The sequence below is a fragment of the Leptodactylus fuscus genome, chromosome 6 (assembly GCF_031893055.1).
Source record: "Leptodactylus fuscus isolate aLepFus1 chromosome 6, aLepFus1.hap2, whole genome shotgun sequence".
Lineage (NCBI taxonomy): Eukaryota > Metazoa > Chordata > Amphibia > Anura > Leptodactylidae > Leptodactylus > Leptodactylus fuscus.
Window position 1 is genome coordinate 15,936,749 of NC_134270.1, and position 19,780 is coordinate 15,956,528.

The window sequence follows — 19,780 nt, forward strand, 5'->3', positions numbered from 1 at the left end:
TACTGTGACATCACTGTGTGTATTATCCCTGTACTGTGACATCACTGTGTGTATTATCCCTGTACTGTGACATCACTGTGTGTATTGTATTATCCTGTACTGTGACATCACTGTGTATATTATCTCTGTACTGTGACATCACTGTGTGTATTATCTTGTACTGTGACTGTGTATTATCCCTGTACTGTGACATCACTGTGTGTATTATCTCTGTACTGTGACATCACTGTGTGTATTATCCTGTACTGTGACATCACTGTGTGTATTATCTCTGTACTGTGACATCACTGTGTGTATTATCCCTGTACTGTGACATCACTGTGTGTATTATCCCTGTACTGTGACATCACTGTGTGTATTATCCCTGTACTGTGACATCACTGTGTGTATTATCCCTGTACTGTGACATCACTGTGTGTATTATCCTGTACTGTGACATCACTGTGTGTATTATCCTGTACTGTGACATCACTGTGTGTATTATCCTGTACTGTGACATCGCTGTGTGTATTATCCCTGTACTGTGACATCACTGTGTGTATTATCCTGTACTGTGACATCACTGTGTGTATTATCCCTGTACTGTGACATCACTGTGTGTATTATCTCTGTACTGTGACATCACTGTGTGTATTATCTCTGTACTGTGACATCACTGTGTGTATTATCCCTGTACTGTGACATCACTGTGTGTATTATCCTGTACTGTAACATCACTGTGTGTATTATCTCTGTACTGTGACATCACTGTGTATTATCTCTGTACTGTGACATCACTGTGTGTATTATCCTGTACTGTGACATCACTGTGTGTATTATCCCTGTACTGTGACATCACTGTGTGTATTATCTCTGTACTGTGACATCACCGTGTGTATTATCCCTGTACTGTGACATCACTGTGTGTATTATCTCTGTACTGTGACATCACTGTGTGTATTATCCTGTACTGTGACATCACTGTGTGTATTATCCTGTACTGTGACATCACTGTGTGTATTATCCTGTACTGTGACATCACTGTGTGTATTATCCCTGTACTGTGACATCACTGTGTGTATTATCCTGTACTGTGACATCACTGTGTGTATTATCCTGTACTGTGACATCGCTGTGTGTATTATCTCTGTACTGTGACATCACTGTGTGTATTATCCTGTACTGTGACATCACTGTGTGTATTATCCTGTACTGTGACATCGCTGTGTGTATTATCCCTGTACTGTGACATCACTGTGTGTATTATCTCTGTACTGTGACATCACTGTGTGTATTATCTCTGTACTGTGACATCACTGTGTGTATTATCTCTGTACTGTGACATCACTGTGTGTATTATCTCTGTACTGTGACATCACTGTGTGTATTATCCTGTACTGTGACATCACTGTGTGTATTATCTCTGTACTGTGACATCACTGTGTGTATTATCCCTGTACTGTGACATCACTGTGTATTATCTCTGTACTGTGACATCACTGTGTGTATTATCCCTGTACTGTGACATCACTGTGTGTATTATCCCTGTACTGTGACATCACTGTGTGTATTATCTCTGTACTGTGACATCACTGTGTGTATTATCTCTGTACTGTGACATCACTGTGTATATTATACCTATGCTATCACTTCTTCTATTTACACCTACAGGCTTTAGGTTTTCTCTCCTACATTCAGGGGCTTTTTGTATTACGGGGTATCCCTTTAATAAGCAGAGATATTATGTAGCCTCCATGATATTCCTGTTCACTAACACTGCTCCGATACCTACAGCCGGGGCCACGTTTGATTCCCAGATCTCTGAGGCTGTTGGAGACGTTTCCTGATCCTCTTCCTTTAGGCGATACTTGCCAGTTCCTCCTTGGAGTCACAATGCAGCGTATCTGATTTTCCTGACGTCTTGCTCATTCCTCAGTAGTTCAGGGTTGATAAATTTCGGTTTCCAGACTATAAAACAAGGAGTAGTTCAGCCCATTCACTTTACTTGCCAAAATTCCAAAAGTTCTCTTCATTGCAAAGAGCAATTTTTTCAACACAGTCTCCATAATACTAAGAATACTAGAAGTGCAGATGACGTTGACAGGCAGGTTAAAGTGTCTCCTCCACTGGAGTCCATGGTGAATGAGTCGGATTTGGAAGAGACAGAAGTTGTCATGATCTCATCAAGTATTATATGTGTAGAGTCCCATGATGTTGTGAAGATTAAAGGGAAGCTGTTTTGTTACTTACAACATGCTGCAGGTTATAGAGCAAGAGGAGCCGAGCAGATTGATGTATAGATTCCAGGGAAGAGTCTGAAGAACTTGTCATTTATTCTTTAAAACTCTTGTTCATCCCAGTGGGCAGTTCTACCGTGTGAATGACAGCTGTGTGTGTGATCCCTGCCTGTCAACTGATCAACCTGTCTTCCATCGATAATATAACACCCACTGCTGTATATTTATATGCTAAGACCATTACTTGTATAACAGACATAGGTAGACAGTGAAGTGAAAAAAATTTAGGCAGAAGTGGAAAAAATGCAGGGGCCACTGCACACAGTATTATTCCCCATAGTGGCCCTTGCATACAGTATTATGCCCCATAGTGGCCTCAGTACACAGTATTATACCCCATAGTGGCCCCTGCACACAGTATTATGCCCCATAGTGGCCCCTGCACACAGTATTATTCCCCATAGTGGCCCCTGCACACAGTATTATGCCCCATAGTGGCCCCTGCACACAGTATTATGCCCCATAGTGGCCCCTGCACACAGTATTATGTCCCATAGTGGCCCCTGCACACAGTATTATCCCCCATAGTGGCCCCTGCACACAGTATTATTCCCCATAGTGGCCCCTGCACACAGTATTATGCCCCATAGTGGCCCCTGCACACAGTATTATGTCCCATAGTGGCCCCTGCACACAGTATTATCCCCCATAGTGGCCCCTGCACACAGTATTATGCCCCATAGTGGCCCCAGTACTCAGTATTATCCCCCATAGTGGCCCCTGCACACAGTATTATCCCCCATAGTGGCCCCTGCACACAGTATTATGCCCCATAGTGGCCCCTGCACACACTATTATTCCCCATAGTGGCCCCTGCACACAGTATTATTCCCCATAGTGGCCCCTGCACACAGTATTATGCCCCATAGTGGCCCCAGTACTCAGTATTATCCCCCATAGTGGCCCCTGCACACAGTATTATCCCCCATAGTGGCCCCTGCACACAGTATTATTCCCCATAGTGTTCACTGCACACAGTATTATCCCCCATAGTGGCCCCTGCACAGAGTATTATGCCCCATAGCAGTCCCTGGACAGTATTATGACCCATAGAGGCCCCTGCACACAGTATTATCCCCATAATGGCCCCTGCACACAGTATTATCCCCCATAGTGGCCCCTGCACACAGTATTATCCCCCATAGTGGCCCCTGCACACACTATTATGCCCCATAGAGGTCCCTTCACAAAGTGTTATGCCCATAGTTGCCCCTGCACACAGTATTATGTCCCATAGTGGCCCCTGCACATAGTATTATCCCCCATAGTGGCCCCTGCACACAGTATTATGCCCCATAGTGGCCCCTGCACACAGTATTATGTCCCATAGTGGCCCCTGCACACAGTATTATGCCCCATAGTGGCCCCTGCACACAGTATTATGCCCCATAGTGGCCCCTGCACACAGTATTATGCCCCATAGTGGCCCCTGCATACAGTATTATGCCCCATTATGGACCACCCATGAACAATTATACTCTGGGGTCTTTTCAGACCCCAGAGTATAATAATCGGAGACCCAGGAGAGGATATAAACATAAAAAACACTCTTACTTACCTCTCCCTGGGCTCCACCGCACTCCTCGGTGATGATCTTCAGTGTTGGACCAGACGTCACCTGACTCAGGCCGGCGTTGTGACACATAATGACGCTGGCTTGGGCCACATGATGTCTGTGACGTCACCAAGTAGGCCCGAAGCCTTCTGGAGCATAGGAGAGGTAAGTAAAAGCGTTTATGTTCTCCTACCTCTCCTAGCCCTCCAATCATTATATTCAGGGGTCTGAAAAGACTCTCTGAGTATAATAATAGTATTTGTGGGGCCCGCGGCCTCATTTACCAATCCTGACTAGAAGCAGTGCCGGCGGCTGTTAGCAGGAGCCAGGATCGTTAAGTAAACACGGCCCATTACCTGCTGGACTGACTCCAGCAGGTAACGTACTATTAAAATAATTTTTTTTCAAAAACACAGTGGCAGCAGCTGCCGCTAGGCCCCCCAATGTCCCGGGCCCTGTGGCAGCTGCTACCCTGGTAGTTATGCCCCTGCCAGTATGCACACTTATACTGGGGTTAGGAGGCGTATGGTCAACTTACATTGAGTTCACACGAGTGTTCGGGAAAATCTGCCCGACGTTCTGCTTAAATTGGCAGAAACCCGAAGACCGTTTTATAATCTATGGAGTCCGCGGGTTTCTGTGGGTACATGTTCTTATAAGGAGACAGGGTTTCCATCCTTCAGGTCCCTCTGCCTTACAGTAGGTTCACACCTGTGTTTCCGTTCAAAGGGTCCAGACCTGAAGGACGGGAACGGAGCTGTAGTGTGAACCTAGCCTTATGATAGGTTCACACCTGCGTTCCAGTTTCCATTCAGGGGTCCGGATGGGAACCTCCGAGTGGAAACCTGTTCTGTTTAAAAAAGCAATTACCCTAGGAAACCTGCAGGCCCCATAGACCCTAATGGGGCCCGCCGGGTAGAAAAATGCTTGCAAGACTTTTTTCTCTGCATTTTTTACGTGGATTCGGAGGCGGAAACCCCAGACACAGGGGTGAACCTTGCCTTAATGGTATTGCAGGTGCAGTTTGGGACAATTCAACCCACCTTACTTTGCTCACCGTCCCAGACTCACTTCCCCATCGGAAAATCAGTCTCATGGCCCTATCCAATATTAATGGGCCCTAATGAGTTTCAGTCTGGGATATACATAAAGCCAATATCGCCATGCTGGAAAAAATCTTTATTAGAAATCATAAATTTCAGATTGTTTAATAAAGCCATCAGCTGGCATGACATCTAAAGGAAAGCCGAAAAAATGTTTGGACATGCGAATACTTTGGATATGACACTAACCCTTGTGTGTTTTTGAAAAAAAACGTCTGAATTTAATAATTAGTTTTCGCAAAGCAAAGACGCCGTAAACCAAATATTCCTGTTTATTGGCAAGATTTTAAAGGGAGACCCTACAGTAAACAATTCGTCTATGCACCAACAGAATGTCACTAGTAATTCTTATCAACAATGGAACATGCCGGACACATATGGAATTAACTATATACAAGCCCTGCCGAGCCCTGATTTTTAGCCCAAGGGGGGAGTCAAGTACAAAACAGTAATCAAGGCAAGACAATAATATATACTCAAATTGCAATTACATCGACATGAAAAGGATTTTGTCAATTCTGCCTTGTAGACTAATTGAGTTTCAGATTTTTGTAGACTCCGGGATAATTAAAATGTTTAAGAGTCTTGTTTTCATTATTTTAAATCGGGTTTCGGCAAAGATTTTCGTTTTTTCTTCTCTTACCTCTCTCGGTGCCGTATAGATGGAAAAAAAATTGAAAAAATTCACATGTGACGGGGTAAAAGTCACACCCGTCCAAGTGCTTAACCCTTGTGGCGTTGGCTTCGGTCCCGGCCTTCTGGGGGCTTGAAATGTTTTTGGTTTCTGTGGCTTATAAAATCAGGAGTTCTTGAGGATTGTGCGTGTTTGTAGTCATTGGGATTAGGCAAATGTGTTACTATTAGGCAGAAATTATTAGTATCAGGCGGAAATTTTTAATACTAGGCAAAATGTATTCATATTAGGTAAAGAGGCTTAGCATTAGTCAACTCTTATTAGTCTGTCCTGGGCAGAAGTATTAATATTACTCAGCAATTATTAGTATTAAAGGGGTTGTCCGGGATAAATTGATCTCTCTATTATAAGCTAGCCCCACCCCCATGACCAAACCTACCGTCAAAATGACTTCATGTATCAAAAATCTAATTCTATGTCTAGGAAATTACAGTATCAAGGGTTAGTAGTGTGTGGGCTAGCTAAGGAAACAGAGAGGGGTGTGAGTGAGATAGGGACGAGGAGGGAGTAAGAGAAGGGGAAGGAGGGAGTGAGAAACGGAAGAGCAGGGAGTGAGACAGGGAGGAGGAGGAGGTAGTGAGATAGGGAGAAGGAGGAAGTGAGATAGGGAGGAGGAGGAGGGAGTGAGATAGGGAGGAGGAGGAAGTGAGATAGGGAGGAGGAGGAGGGAGTGAGAAAGGGAGGAGCAGAGAGTGAGATGAGGAGGAGGGAGTGAGAAAGGGAGAAGGAGGGAGTGAGAAAGGGAGGAGCAGGGAGTGAGATAGGGAGGAGGAGGAGGGAGCGAGATAGGGAGGAGGAGGACTGAGTGAGATAGGGAGAAGGAGGGAGTGAGAAAGTGAGGAGCAGAGAGTGAGATAGGAAGGAGGGAGTGAGAAAGGAAGGAGCAGGGAGTGAGATAGGGACGAGGAGGGAGTGAGAGAAGGGGAAGGAGGGAGTAGGAAAGGGAGGAGCAGGGAGTGAGATAGGGAGGAGGAGGAGGGAGTGAGATAGGGAGAAGGAGGGAGTGAGAAAGGGAGGAGCAGAGAGCAAGATAAGAAGGAGGCAGTAAGAAAGGAAGGAGTAGGGAGTGAGATAGGAACGAGGAGGGAGTGAGAGAAGGGGAAGGAGGGAGTAGGAAAGGGAGGAGCAGGGAGTGAGATAGGGAAGAGGAGGAGGGTGTGAGAAAGGGAAAAGGAGGGAGTGAGAAAGGGAGGAGCAGGGAGTGAGATAGGGAGGAGGGAGTGAGAAAGTGAGGAGCAGGGAGTGAGCTAGGGACGAGGAGGGAGTGAGAAAGGGAGGAGCAGGGAGTGAGGGAGTGAGATAGGGAGGAGGAGGAAGGAGTGAGAAAGGGAGGAGCAGGGAGTGAGATAGGGACGAGGAGGGAGTGAGAAAGGGAGGAGCAGGGAGTGAGATAGGGACGAGTAGGGAGTCAGAAAGGGAGGAGCAGGGAGTGAGATAGGGAGGAGGAGGAAGGAGTGAGAAAGGGAGGAGCAGGGAGTGAGATAGGGACGAGGAGGGAGTGAGATAGGGATGAGGAGGGAGTGAGAAAGGGAGGAGCAGGGAGCGAGATAGGGAGGAGGAGGAGGGAGTGAGAAAGGGAGGAGCAGGGAGTGAGAAAGGGAGGAGCAAGGAGTGAGATAGGGAGGAGCAGGGAGCGAGATAGGGAGGAGGAGGAGGGAGTGAGAAAGGGAGAAGGAGGGAGTGAGAGAGGGAGGAGGCAGAAAGTGATAATATTAGGCAAAAAATGTTAGTATTAGGCAACAATTATTAGTATTTGTCACCAAGTATTATCCTATATTCACATGATAGTAACATCAGTTTTGTGACGGACGTTTTATCAACAGCCATCACATTAATCTCACTGTACATTAATGGGGTTTAGTCTCAAAAATGACCTTGCCTTAATTTGGTATCGCCATAATCGCACCGACCCACAGTATACATGTCACTTTGGCTGCACAGCAGAAATGCAGTTTTTCTCTAATTCCTGCCAAATTTTTTCCAGCTTCCCAGTTCTCCCAGCTCTTTTCTACCTCTTCGGTCTTTTTTCTGTTGCTTTTCCCCTTTAATAAATGTGAGCTGAATTATCAGATTTCAGGCAGCATATTGTGTAAGACGTTAGATTTCTTTCTCCATCTCACCAGTTTTTGATATTTTAATTTTTCTTCAAAAAAGCCCAAGGCGATCTCTTAGACTCTTAATCTGTTAAATGGAATCCAAATGCCTCAAATGTTTTCATTGTCTTTTTTCTACTTGGTTTATTATTGTGAACACTTTATCGTTCTCTAGATTTTCTTTCTCTAGACTTTATTTGTGTTGATTTTATATTTTTTTTAATATATGTGTGTAATATGTAAACTATAGAGTGGTGTGTGATACGTAGACTATAGACTGGTATGTAATATGTAGACTATAGAATGGTATGTAATATGTAGACTATAGACTGGTGTGTTATATGTAGACTATAGACTGGTGTGTTATATGTAGACTATAGACTGGTGTGTTATATGGAGACTATAGACTGGTGTGTTAGATGTAGACTATAGACTGGTGTGTTATATGGAGACTATAGACTTGTATGTAATATGGTTGAATATAGACTGGTGTATAATATGGTAGACTGTAGACTGGTGTACACTGTAATAGACTGTATACTGTTTTATAACATGGTAGACTATTGACTCGTGTGTAATATAGTATTTTTTCCTCTAGGTACTCCAGTTTCCTCCCAAATGCCAAAAACAACCACAGATGGATGTATAATATAGCAAACTGTAGACTGGTGTGTAATAACGGTAGACTATAGACTGGTGTGTACTATGGTGGACTGTAGACCTGTGCACAATATGGTAGACTCTAGACCGGTGTGGAGTATTGTAGACTATAGGCGGGTGTGTAATATGGTGGACTAAAGACTGATGTATATTATAGGAGGTTTTCCTCTAGGTACTCTGATTTCCACCCACATCCCAAAAACATACTGATTGGTACATTGGCTTACTGTAAAACATCCTTTTGGGTATTGGGGTGAGCGTGTGTACGGAAGCCACTAACTCCCCTACTCCCCAACATTCCCATGTACTTGGACTTCATTGTGTGAAATGACACATTACAAATGTTTGTCATTTCATCATGAATGTATTGTTGTGTCATAGCTGATACATATCACCTCTCCACCATGGAGAGTCCCACCAGTCTTACAGGACGAGAGGGAATGGCGGTTGAGCAGGTGCCATCGTCCTCCATTGTCCCTAGCTGTCCTTGAAGACATTGACACGCTTACCCACTACTCTATTCAAACTCTACTTTTCTGCGACCATGTAGGGAAGAAGATTGGGGGACTTAGGACCAGATGATCAGAGGGGTTCCCAAGAATCAGCCCTTTGTCCTTTATACTGTTGTTGATAAATGCCACATGTGGGAAAATCCCTGTAACAAGTCTTTCCATTGACCCTATATACCATGTGGCATCTGTAATTTTTATAGTTCTTTAATGTAAAAAAAAACATGGGATGACAATTTTACCTGCAAAAATTCTTAGTTCCCCCTGTAGACTTCTATTGAAGACAAGTTTTTACGTCAACGTTATTTATCGCTCATTGCCTTCAAGGAGTTTCCCCTATTACTGACACTTCTCCTCTATCAAATCAAATCAAACATGCTTTATTGGGACGTCCGAATAGATATTTGGCATTGCCAAAGCTAGTACAGTGTGTGTGTGTGGGGGGGGAGTCGAGGGGGAGAGTATGGGGGGGGGGGTGATCTGAGGTATAACAGTCCGTGGAATCTCATCTTTCTCTTAGTTGGTGACCGCTATATGGGGAGGTGGGGTGGGTGGTTTGGGGTATAACAGTCCGTGGAGTCTCATCTTCTTCTTGTTGGTGACAGCTGGACACGTATTGGGCAGTGATCTCCACAGTGGCCTCTTCTTCTCCCAGTAGGATGTAGAGTTTCCTCTTCTCGTCTGCAGATATGAAGTCTGGGATGTGGGCAGAGAGTCTTTGGTAGTAGATGGCCCTCACAGCTGAGTATTTGGTGCAGTGTAGCAGGAAGTGGGTCTCGTCTTCTAGGCCCCCTGGTCACAGTGCTGGCACAGTCTGTTCTCCCGTGGCTTGTACGTCTGCCTGTGTCACCCCATCTCCATCTCCAGGTTGTGGGCGCTCAGTCTGTACCGGATCAGGATCTGTCTGTGTTTGAGGTGGCGTATTCTCTCCAGGTAGGTGGCCATGGTGTAGTCCCTTTGCAGTGACTGGTACACGGTGGTACACAGTGAGTATCTATAGGATTGGCGATGCGTGTCACATTGCAGGTCTCTGACCGCTATGTCCTTTAAAAATTAGGGAAATGGGGGACTGAAAATCCCCCTGCACTTCATTCACTTCTATGGGGCTGCTGAAGATTCCCCCATCCTAGGGAATAGGGAACAAGTGTCTATAATGGGACGATGCTATCCAGGAGACCATACACGTTAGACATTAGAAGGTGTTGATGTGGCCACCAAATTAATGATGGGACCATTGGTAGGGTTGAGAAATCGGGATCGGAAAGGAACGTATCCCGATCGGCGATCGAGCAAATTTCACGATCGGGATCGGCTGGAAAATGATCGGAAATCGGATTTTAAAATCGATCCTGAAATCTCAAGATCGGCTCAACCCTAACCTTTGGACATTTACGGAATTTTCATAGCTTTCTCGATTTCGTACATTTTGGCTAATGGGAACCCAATGTGTCTGGCCGACTCCATAGATATACTGGATAAGAATTTTGGATAAGCTAGATATGGTATTTGTGATACATTATCATGCGAGCACCTGAAAGCCGGCATCTGTTAAAACATTTAGCGTAAAAAAAAAAATCCTTGGCAGTGCGGAGGGTACATAAGTAAAGTTTGCCAGAAACTTACACTGTTTTATATACTTATTTACAGTGCTGTTTATTGAAAAATCACTACTTACACTGCCAACCGCAGCAACACATCGTCTGTTTGCTAACTTCTGAAACACAGAGTACCTTCATTAAAACATACAGCGACCACGCTAGCAAACATGGAAAATATCTTTACACATCATGTAGAATGTGTTAGCTATACATATATTACCGGCTGGCTGCGGGAACCGAGATGTCTCCTGGGTAAAGCTTCCTGTCTAACTCAATGTCCTGTAGAAGCAGAAATAATTATCCGGGTACCACACATACTTTTTAGCTTATTTATGTTGTTTCGGAGTTTATGTTATTGGTTACATTTCGGGATAAAAATGGTGGGCTGAGCGATTTCTAAGATTTTTTTTCTTTGTAAGCACAAAGCTCAATGCATTTCTTGTAGAGAGCGGCACCCCATAAGCTATGTTGATGGGGGGTAAGTGGAACCAAAGAATGGGATGTGCTCAAGATGATTCTTGGGTTATGTTCACGCTTTGGTATTAAGGGGCCTGGCGTCAGGATAGGTCATCAATATAATTGGGGGGGGGGTTCTCGACATGCTTTGGTATTAAGGGGCCTGGCGTCAGGACAGACCATCAATATGGAATTGCTGGGGGGGGCTCCCGACACGCTATGGTATTAAAGGACCTGGTGTCAGGATAGGTCATCAATATGAAATTGGTGGAGGATCCTGACACACTTTGGTATTAAAGGGCCTGGCGTCAGGATACAGTAGGTCATCAATATGAAATTGGTGGAGGCTCCTGACACGCTTTGGTATTAAAGGACCTAGCGTCAGGATAGGTTAACAATATGAAATTGGTGGGGGGCTTCCGACATGCTTTGGTATTAACAGGATTGGCGTCAGGATAGGTCATCAATATGAAATTGTTGGGGGGCTTCCAACACGCTATGGTATTAAAGGGACTGACATCAGGATAGGCCATCAATATGAAATTGGTAGTTGGCTTCCAACACGCTTTGGTATTAAAGGGTCTGGCTTCAGGATAGGTCAGCAATATAAATTTGGAGGTGGACTCCTGACACCCAGCACTGCCACTGATCATCTAGAAATTATGGCAGAAACAGTTTACATTTGTGTCTCAGCCATGGGCAGGCCCAATAAGGAGCAGTCTGCCCCTGTCCCCCATCCATTGCTGATAACGTTCTGCCATTCTGCCAGGAGTAACTGTAGAATAATCTGAGAAAAGCTCAAGTGACCATAATATATGAGACCCAGAAACATTAGACAGTAAACACAGTGCAAATACATGCAATCAAGCTGATAAATCCACCCCCCCACACACACACACTCCAAAAAAAAAACTATCTATGAGCACAGTCAGTAACGCTGCTGCTGAAGACTTTTCTTGCATTGTCAAGGTTAGCGTTCCCCCATTCCACTTTTTAAGTGGATAAAGTTTATTTTTTTCAGGTCTCCAAGCGGGCCCAAAGAACAGAAACCTGAACACTAGTGTGAACCTAATGTAAGCTGCGAGATTTGCAGGATCCTCAGTCTTTTGCGTACAGCAACAATTTGCAGACATGTCTGTCTAGGCTGTGAGGAGAATCTTCCCCTCCGGTCTCCATTCACTGTGTGAAGAAAGAAAACTGCCAGGGTAGCAGAGATGGCGGCTGCCACAGGGCCCGGGACATTAGTGGGCCCGCCCATGGCCACTACTGCTGCATTTTATTTTTTAATAGGCCATTACGAGCCCTATTTACTTACCTCTCCTGGCACCAGGCAGGCTTTGGGCCTCCTTGTGTGACGTCCATGACGCATAAGCTAGCAGTCCCGGTTCACGTGACGTCCCGGACGTCATTGAAGATGGCCGACATCAGTGACGAGTGCAGCGGAGCCAGGGATAGGTAAGTAACAGTGTTTTTTTATGTTTGTATCCCCCCTGGGTCTCCGATTATTATACCCTGGGGTTTGAAAAGACCCCACAGAATAATAATTGTTGATGTGTGTCCACAATGGGACATAATACTGTGTGCAGGGGCCACTATGGGGCATCATACTGTATGTGCAGGGGCCACTATGGGGCATAATACTGTGTGCAGGGGCCACTATGGGGCATAATACTGTGTGCAGGGGCCACTATGGGGGATAATACTGTGTGCAGGGGCCACTATCGGGGGATAATACTGTGTGCAGGGGCCACTATGGGGCATCATACTGTATGTGCAGGGGCCACTATGGGGCATAATACTGTGTGCAGGGGCCACTATGGGGCATAATACTGTGTGCAGGGGCCACTATGGGGGATAATACTGTGTGCAGGGACCACTATGGGGCATCATACTGTATGTGCAGGGGCCACAATACTGTGTGCAGGGGCCACTATGGGGCATAATACTGTGTGCAGGGGTCACTATGGGGCATAATACTGTGTGCAGGGGCCACTATGGGGCATAATACTGTGTGCAGGGGCCACTATGGGGGATAATACTGTGTGCAGGGGCCACTATGGGGGATAATACTGTGTGCAGGGGCCACTATGGGGCATAATACTGTGTGCAGGGGCCCCTGTGGGGCATAATGCTGTGTGCAGGGGCCACTATGAGGAATAATACTGTGTGCAGGGGCCACTATGGGGAATAATACTGTGTGCAGGGGCCACTATGGGGCATAATACTGTGTGCAGGGGCCACTATGGGGAATAATACTGTGTGCAGGGGCCACTATGGGGCATAATACTGTGTGCAGGGGCCACTGTGGGGCATAATGCTGTGTGCAGGGGCCACTATGGGGAATAATACTGTGTGCAGGGGTCACTATGGGGGATAATACTGTGTGCAGGGGCCACTATGGGGCATCATACTGTATGTGCAGGGGCCACTATGGGGCATAATACTGTGTGCAGGGGCCACTGTGGGGCATAATGCTGTGTGCAGGGGCCACTATGGGGAATAATACTGTGTGCAGGGGCCACTATGGGGAATAATACTGTGTGCAGGGGCCACTATGGGACATAATACTGTGTGCAGGGGCCACTATGGGGCATAATACTGTGTGCAGGGGTCACTATGGGGCATAATACTGTGTGCAGGGGCCACTATGGGGCATAATACTGTGTGCAGGGGCCACTATGGGGAATAATACTGTGTGCAGGGGCCACTATGGGCATAATACTGTGTGCAGGGGCCACTATGGGGCATAATACTGTGTGCAGGGGCCACTATGGGGGATAATACTGTGTGCAGGGGCCACTATGGGGGATAATACTGTGTGCAGGGGTAACTATGGGGCATAATACTGTGTGCAGGGGCCACTATGGGGAATAATACTGTGTGCAGGGGCCACTATGGGGCATAATACTGTGAGCAGGGGACACTATGGGGCATAATACTGTGTGCAGGGGCCACTATGGGGATAATACTGTGTGCAGGGGCCACTATGGGGGATAATACTGTGTGCAGGGGCCACTATGGGGAATAATACTGTGTGCAGGGGCTACTATGGGGGATAATACTGTGTGCAGGGGTAACTATGGGGCATAATACTGTGAGCAGGGGACACTATGGGGCATAATACTGTGTGCAGGGGCCACTATGGGGGATAATACTATGTGCAGGGGCCACTATGGGGATAATACTGTGTGCAGGGGCCACTATGGGGGATAATACTGTGTGCAGGGGCCACTATGGGGAATAATACTGTGTGCAGGGGCTACTATGGGGGATAATACTGTGTGCAGGGGCCACTATGGGGGATAATACTGTGTGCAGGGGCCACTATGGGGCATAATACTGTGTGCAGGGGCCATTATGGGGCATAATACTGTGTGCAGGGGCCACTATGGGGCATTGTGCTTTGTGTGCAGTGGCCACTATGGGGGATAATACTGTGTGCAGGAATGAGGGGTTGGGAAGCAGTCATTCAGGGTTTTCGGCATCGATGGGGGGGCATGTCAAAAAGTTCGCCACAGGACCCCGCCATTCCTAGTTACGCCACTGGATATGAAGGAATTTACCAGTAGACTTGGTAAACCTTGTGATTTTAAGGTTTTTTTTTTACTTTTTAATAGCCTTTCCTTCCACAATAAGATTTCAGCTCTTGAGTGCCCAAAGCTAATAATTGGGACACAAAGGAGATACAGCTTGTTAACATGGAATAACCCTGCGCTGTTCATTACGTTCAATTCCAATGAGTCCTTTAGTCCTCTCTCGGAGACTTCCAAACAATTCAGTGCCTGCCTGTTTGCTCTTCCTATTAGCTAGAAATAGTCTTTGATGTCTTTTTCCATTCTGCTAAGTGTATTAGGCCATCTGTGGTCTATGATATGATTAGAAGGATGGTTTTGTAAAACATTGATGATGAATACCATTGACTTAACTATGAAAGTGCCGGAATTTGTCAAAAATTTGATATGCGTAATATCAATTGACCTAATGCACATTGAAAAGGAGTCTGTCACCTGAACCCAATGTATCACCCCAGCCCTGCAGATAGATAGGTTAGTGTCACCAGACCCAGCATATCACCCCAGCCCTGCAGATAGATAGGTTACTGTAATCAGAACCAGCATATCACCCCCAGCCCTGCAGATAGATAGGTTACTGTCATCAGAACCAGCATATCACCCCAGCCTGTATATAGATAGGTTACTGTCACCAGACCCAGCATATCACCCCCAGCCCTGCAGATAGGTTACTGTCATCAGAACCAGCATATCACCCCAGCTCTACAGATAGATAGGTTAGTGTTACCAGAACAAGCATATCACCCGAGCCCTGCAGATAGATAGGATAGTGTCACCAGAACCAGCATATCACCCCAGCCCCGCAGATAGATAGGTTAATGTCACCAGATCCAGCATATCCAGTATATCATTCCAGCCCCATAGATAGATAGATAGATAGATAGATAGATAGATAGATAGATAGATAGATAGATTAGTGTCATCAGACCCCAGAATATAACCCCATTCCTGTAGATAGATAGGTTAGGGTCACCAAAACCAACACATCACCCGAGCCCTGCAGATAGATAGGTTACTGTCACTAGAACCAACATATCACCCCAGCACTGCAGATAGATAGGTTACTATCACCAGAACCAGCATATCACCCCAGCCCTGCAGATAGATAGGTTACTGTCACCAGAACCAGCATATCACCCCAGCCCTGCAGATAGATAGGTTATCATCAACAGAACCAGCATATCACCCCAGCCCTGCAGATAGATAGGTTAGTGTCACCAGACCCAGCATATCACCCCAGCCCTGCAGATAGATAGGTTATCATCAACAGAACCAGCATATCACCCCAGCCCTGCAGATAGATAGGTTAGTGTCACCAGACCCAGTATATCACCCCAGCCCTGCAGATAGATAGGTTACTGTCACCAGAACCAGCATATCACCCCAGCCCTGCAGATAGATAGGTTAGTGTCACCAGACCCAGCATATCACCCCAGCCCTGCAGATAGATAGGTTACTGTCACCAGAACCAGCATATCACCCCAGTCCTGCAGATAGATAGGTTAGTGTCACCAGAACCAGCATATCACCCCAGCCCTGCAGATAGATAGGTTACTGTCACCAGAACCAGCATATCACCCCAGCCCTGCAGATAGATAGGTTAGTGTCACCAGAACCAGCATATCACCCCAGCCCTGCAGATAGATAGGTTACTGTCACCAGAACCAGCATATCACCCCAGTCCTGCAGATAGATAGGTTACTGTCACCAGAACCAGCATATCACCCCAGCCCTGCAGATAGATAGGTTACTGTCACCAGAACCAGCATATCACCCCAGCCCTGCAGATAGATAGGTTACTGTCACCAGAACCAGCATATCACCCCAGCCCTGCAGATAGATAGGTTACTGTCACCAGACCCAGCATATCACCCCAGCCCTGCAGATAGATAGGTTAGTGTCACCAGAACCAGCATATCACCCCAGCCCTGCAGATAGATAGGTTACTGTCACCAGACCCAGCATATCACCCCAGCCCTGCAGATAGATAGGTTAGTGTCACCAGAACCAGCATATCACCCCAGCCCTGCAGATAGATAGGTTACTGTCACCAGAACCAGCATATCACCCCAGCCCTGCAGATAGATAGGTTACTGTCACCAGAACCAGCATATCACCCCAGCCCTGCAGATAGATAGGTTACTGTCACCAGACCCAGCATATCACCCCAGCCCTGCAGATAGATAGGTTAGTGTCACCAGAACCAGCATATCACCCCAGCCCTGCAGATAGATAGGTTACTGTCACCAGACCCAGCATATCACCCCAGCCCTGCAGATAGATAGGTTACTGTCACCAGACCCAGCATATCACCCCAGCCCTGCAGATAGATAGGTTAGTGTCACCAGAACCAGCATATCACCCCAGCCCTGCAGATAGATAGGTTACTGTCACCAGAACCAGTATATCACCCCAGCCCTGCAGATAGATAGGTTAGTGTCACCAGAATCAGCATATCACCCCAGCCCTGCAGATAGATAGGTTAGTGTCACCAGAACCAGTATATCACCCCAGCCCTGCAGATAGATAGGTTAGTGTCACCAGAACCAGCATATCACCCCAGCCCTGCAGATAGATAGGTTACTGTCACCAGAACCAGCATATCACCCCAGCCCTGCAGATAGATAGGTTAGTGTCACCAGGACCAGCATATCACCCCAGCTTTACCGATAGATAGGTTAGTGTCACCAGTGAGTTTGCATCACTGTTGATGAGATATCGCTGGATTTCTTGTTTCCTTTATTCTAAAAGAGAATAGAAGAATGAATCCAAAATATGCATATGTGACCCCAGCCTTAGCAGTCGTCTGATTATTGTCATAGCAGTTCTCATATACATAGCCAAGGATTCACCTTTCACAAAAGGTCATAATCAAAGCCCATCTCTTCTTCTTCCTGCACAATGACCTCTGCACAGAGCATGCTCACAACACTCTCTTAGAAGTCAATGATGGTACATGTGTCTGCTGTAAAGCATATCTGTGAATGCTGTTAACAGGAACTCAGACAAGATAGCTGCCCTCATAGTCAAGTACAAAGAAACAGAATAGAAGCATGTTAGGAAATCTATTCTAATCATGTGAATCTGCAGTTATTTGATTTAATTTTCAGATTTTTTTATTTCTTTTTGTTACAGTTGAATGGAGCATCTCGTCTGACTTCTCTCCATTGGCCGGTGAAGCCATCGTGGAAAATCTGCAGTCACTGAAGTACACAATTACAGGCCTGACTATGGTAACTTTCAGACGTCCATATTACCACTCTGTTCCCATTGTATGGATATATCAGAAGTGTTTGAAGAAAGTAAGGTTGGAGGTGAATGGTGACTTCCTATATACATACCTCCCAACTTTTGAAGAACCGAAAGAGGGACAAAATGTGCGGCGCGTGTAGCGCGCCGCGGCAAATTTAGCCCCACCCACTTTTGTGTTGACTCCGCCCACTTGTTAATTTTTCATGTGCCCGCACACAGTATAATCCTCCTACAGTCACTCGTAAATTATCCCCCCTCTATCTCTCCCCCAGTTTCATATACACCCTTCATCTGCCCCCAGTTTCATGTCCCTCTTCCATCTCTGCCCCCAGATTCATGTCCCCTCCATCTCTGCCCCCAGATTCATGTCCCCTCCATCTCTGCCCCCAGATTCATGTCCTCCATCTCTGCCCCCAGATTCATGTCCCCTCCATCTCTGCCCCCAGATTCATGTCCCCTCCATCTCTGCCCCCAGATTCATGTCCCCTCCATCTCTGCCCCCAGATTCATGTCCCCTCCATCTCTGCCCCCAGATTCATGTCCCCTCCATCTCTGCCCCCAGATTCATGTCCCACATCTCTGCCCCCAGATTCATGTCCCTCCATCTCTGCCCTCAGATTCATGTCCTCTCCATCTCTGCCCCCAGATTCATGTCCCCCCATCTATGCCCTCAGATTCATGTCCCCCCATCTCTGCCCCCAGATTCATGTCCCACATCTCTGCCCCCAGATTCCTGTCCCTCCATCTCTGCCCCCAGATTCATGTCCCCCATCTCTGCCCCCAGATTCATGTCCCTCCATCTCTGCCCCCAGATTCATGTCCCCACATCTCTGCCCCCAGATTCATGTCCCACATCTCTGCCCCCAGATTCCTGTCCCTCCATCTCTGCCCCCAGATTCATGTCCCCCATCTCTGCCCCCAGATTCATGTCCCTCCATCTCTGCCCCCAGATTCATGTCCCACATCTCTGCCCCCAGATTCATGTCCCACATCTCTGCCCCCAGATTCATGTCCCTCCATCTCTGCCCCCAGATTCATGTCCCTCCATCTCTGCCCCCAAATTCATGTCCTCTCCATCTCTGCCCCCAGATTCATGTCCCCCATCTCTACCCCCAGATTCATGTCCCCCATCTCTGCCCTCAGATTCATGTCCCTCCATCTCTGCCCCCAGATTCATGTCCCCACATCTCTGCCCCCAGATTCATGTCCCTCCATCTCTGCCCCCAGATTCATGTCCCTCCATCTCTGCCCCCAGATTCATGTCCCACATCTCTGCCCCCAGATTCATGTCCCACATCTCTGCCCCCAGATTCATGTCCCTCCATCTCTGCCCCCAGATTCATGTCCCTCCATCTCTGCCCCCAAATTCATGTCCTCTCCATCTCTGCCCCCAGATTCATGTCCCCCATCTCTACCCCCAGATTCATGTCCCCCATCTCTGCCCTCAGATTCATGTCCTCTCCATCTCTGCCCCCAGATTCATGTCCCCCATCTCTGCCCCAATGTCATGCCGTCCTCTCCTTCATCTGCCCCCAGATTCACGTTCCACCTCCACATTAAACTTACCTTCTCCTCCGCTCCCTCGCCGCCTCTCTCGCTGACACATGCGGCTGAAGGAAGGAGCTGACACAGGTCAGCTCCTCGCTTCGCCGCTGCCCGCCTCTCTCCCTGACACACGCGGCTGAAGCTGCTCGCCTGCTCGCTTCACCGCTGCATCTCTCTCTCTCGCTGACACATGCGGCTGAAGCGAGGAGCTGACCTGTGTCAGCTCCTCGCTTCGCTGCTGCCGCCGGCTCCTGGCGTGTACATCGCGTCTACAAGCCAGGAGCCGGCGGCAGCAGCGAAGTGAGGAGCTGACACAGGTCAGCTCCTCGCTTCAGCCGCATGTGTCAGCGAGAGAGAGACACAGCGGCGAAGCGAGCACGCGAGCAGCTTCAGCCGCGTGTGTCAGGGAGAGAGGCGGGCAGCGGCGAAGCGAGGAGCTGACCTGTGTCAGCTCCTTCCTTCAGCCG

The 19,780-nt window shown here is 47.2% G+C and overlaps 1 protein-coding gene across 1 annotated transcript in view; it reads left to right on the plus strand.

Annotated features, from left to right (window-relative positions):
- Positions 1-19,780, plus strand: part of ANKFN1 (ankyrin repeat and fibronectin type III domain containing 1) — a 265,159-nt gene that overhangs the window by 130,466 nt on the left and 114,913 nt on the right. Inside the window, exon 6 of the mRNA XM_075279403.1 lies at positions 17,652-17,749. Coding sequence (XP_075135504.1) covers positions 17,652-17,749 — 98 coding nt within the window. The remainder of the gene's footprint in view (positions 1-17,651; positions 17,750-19,780) is intronic.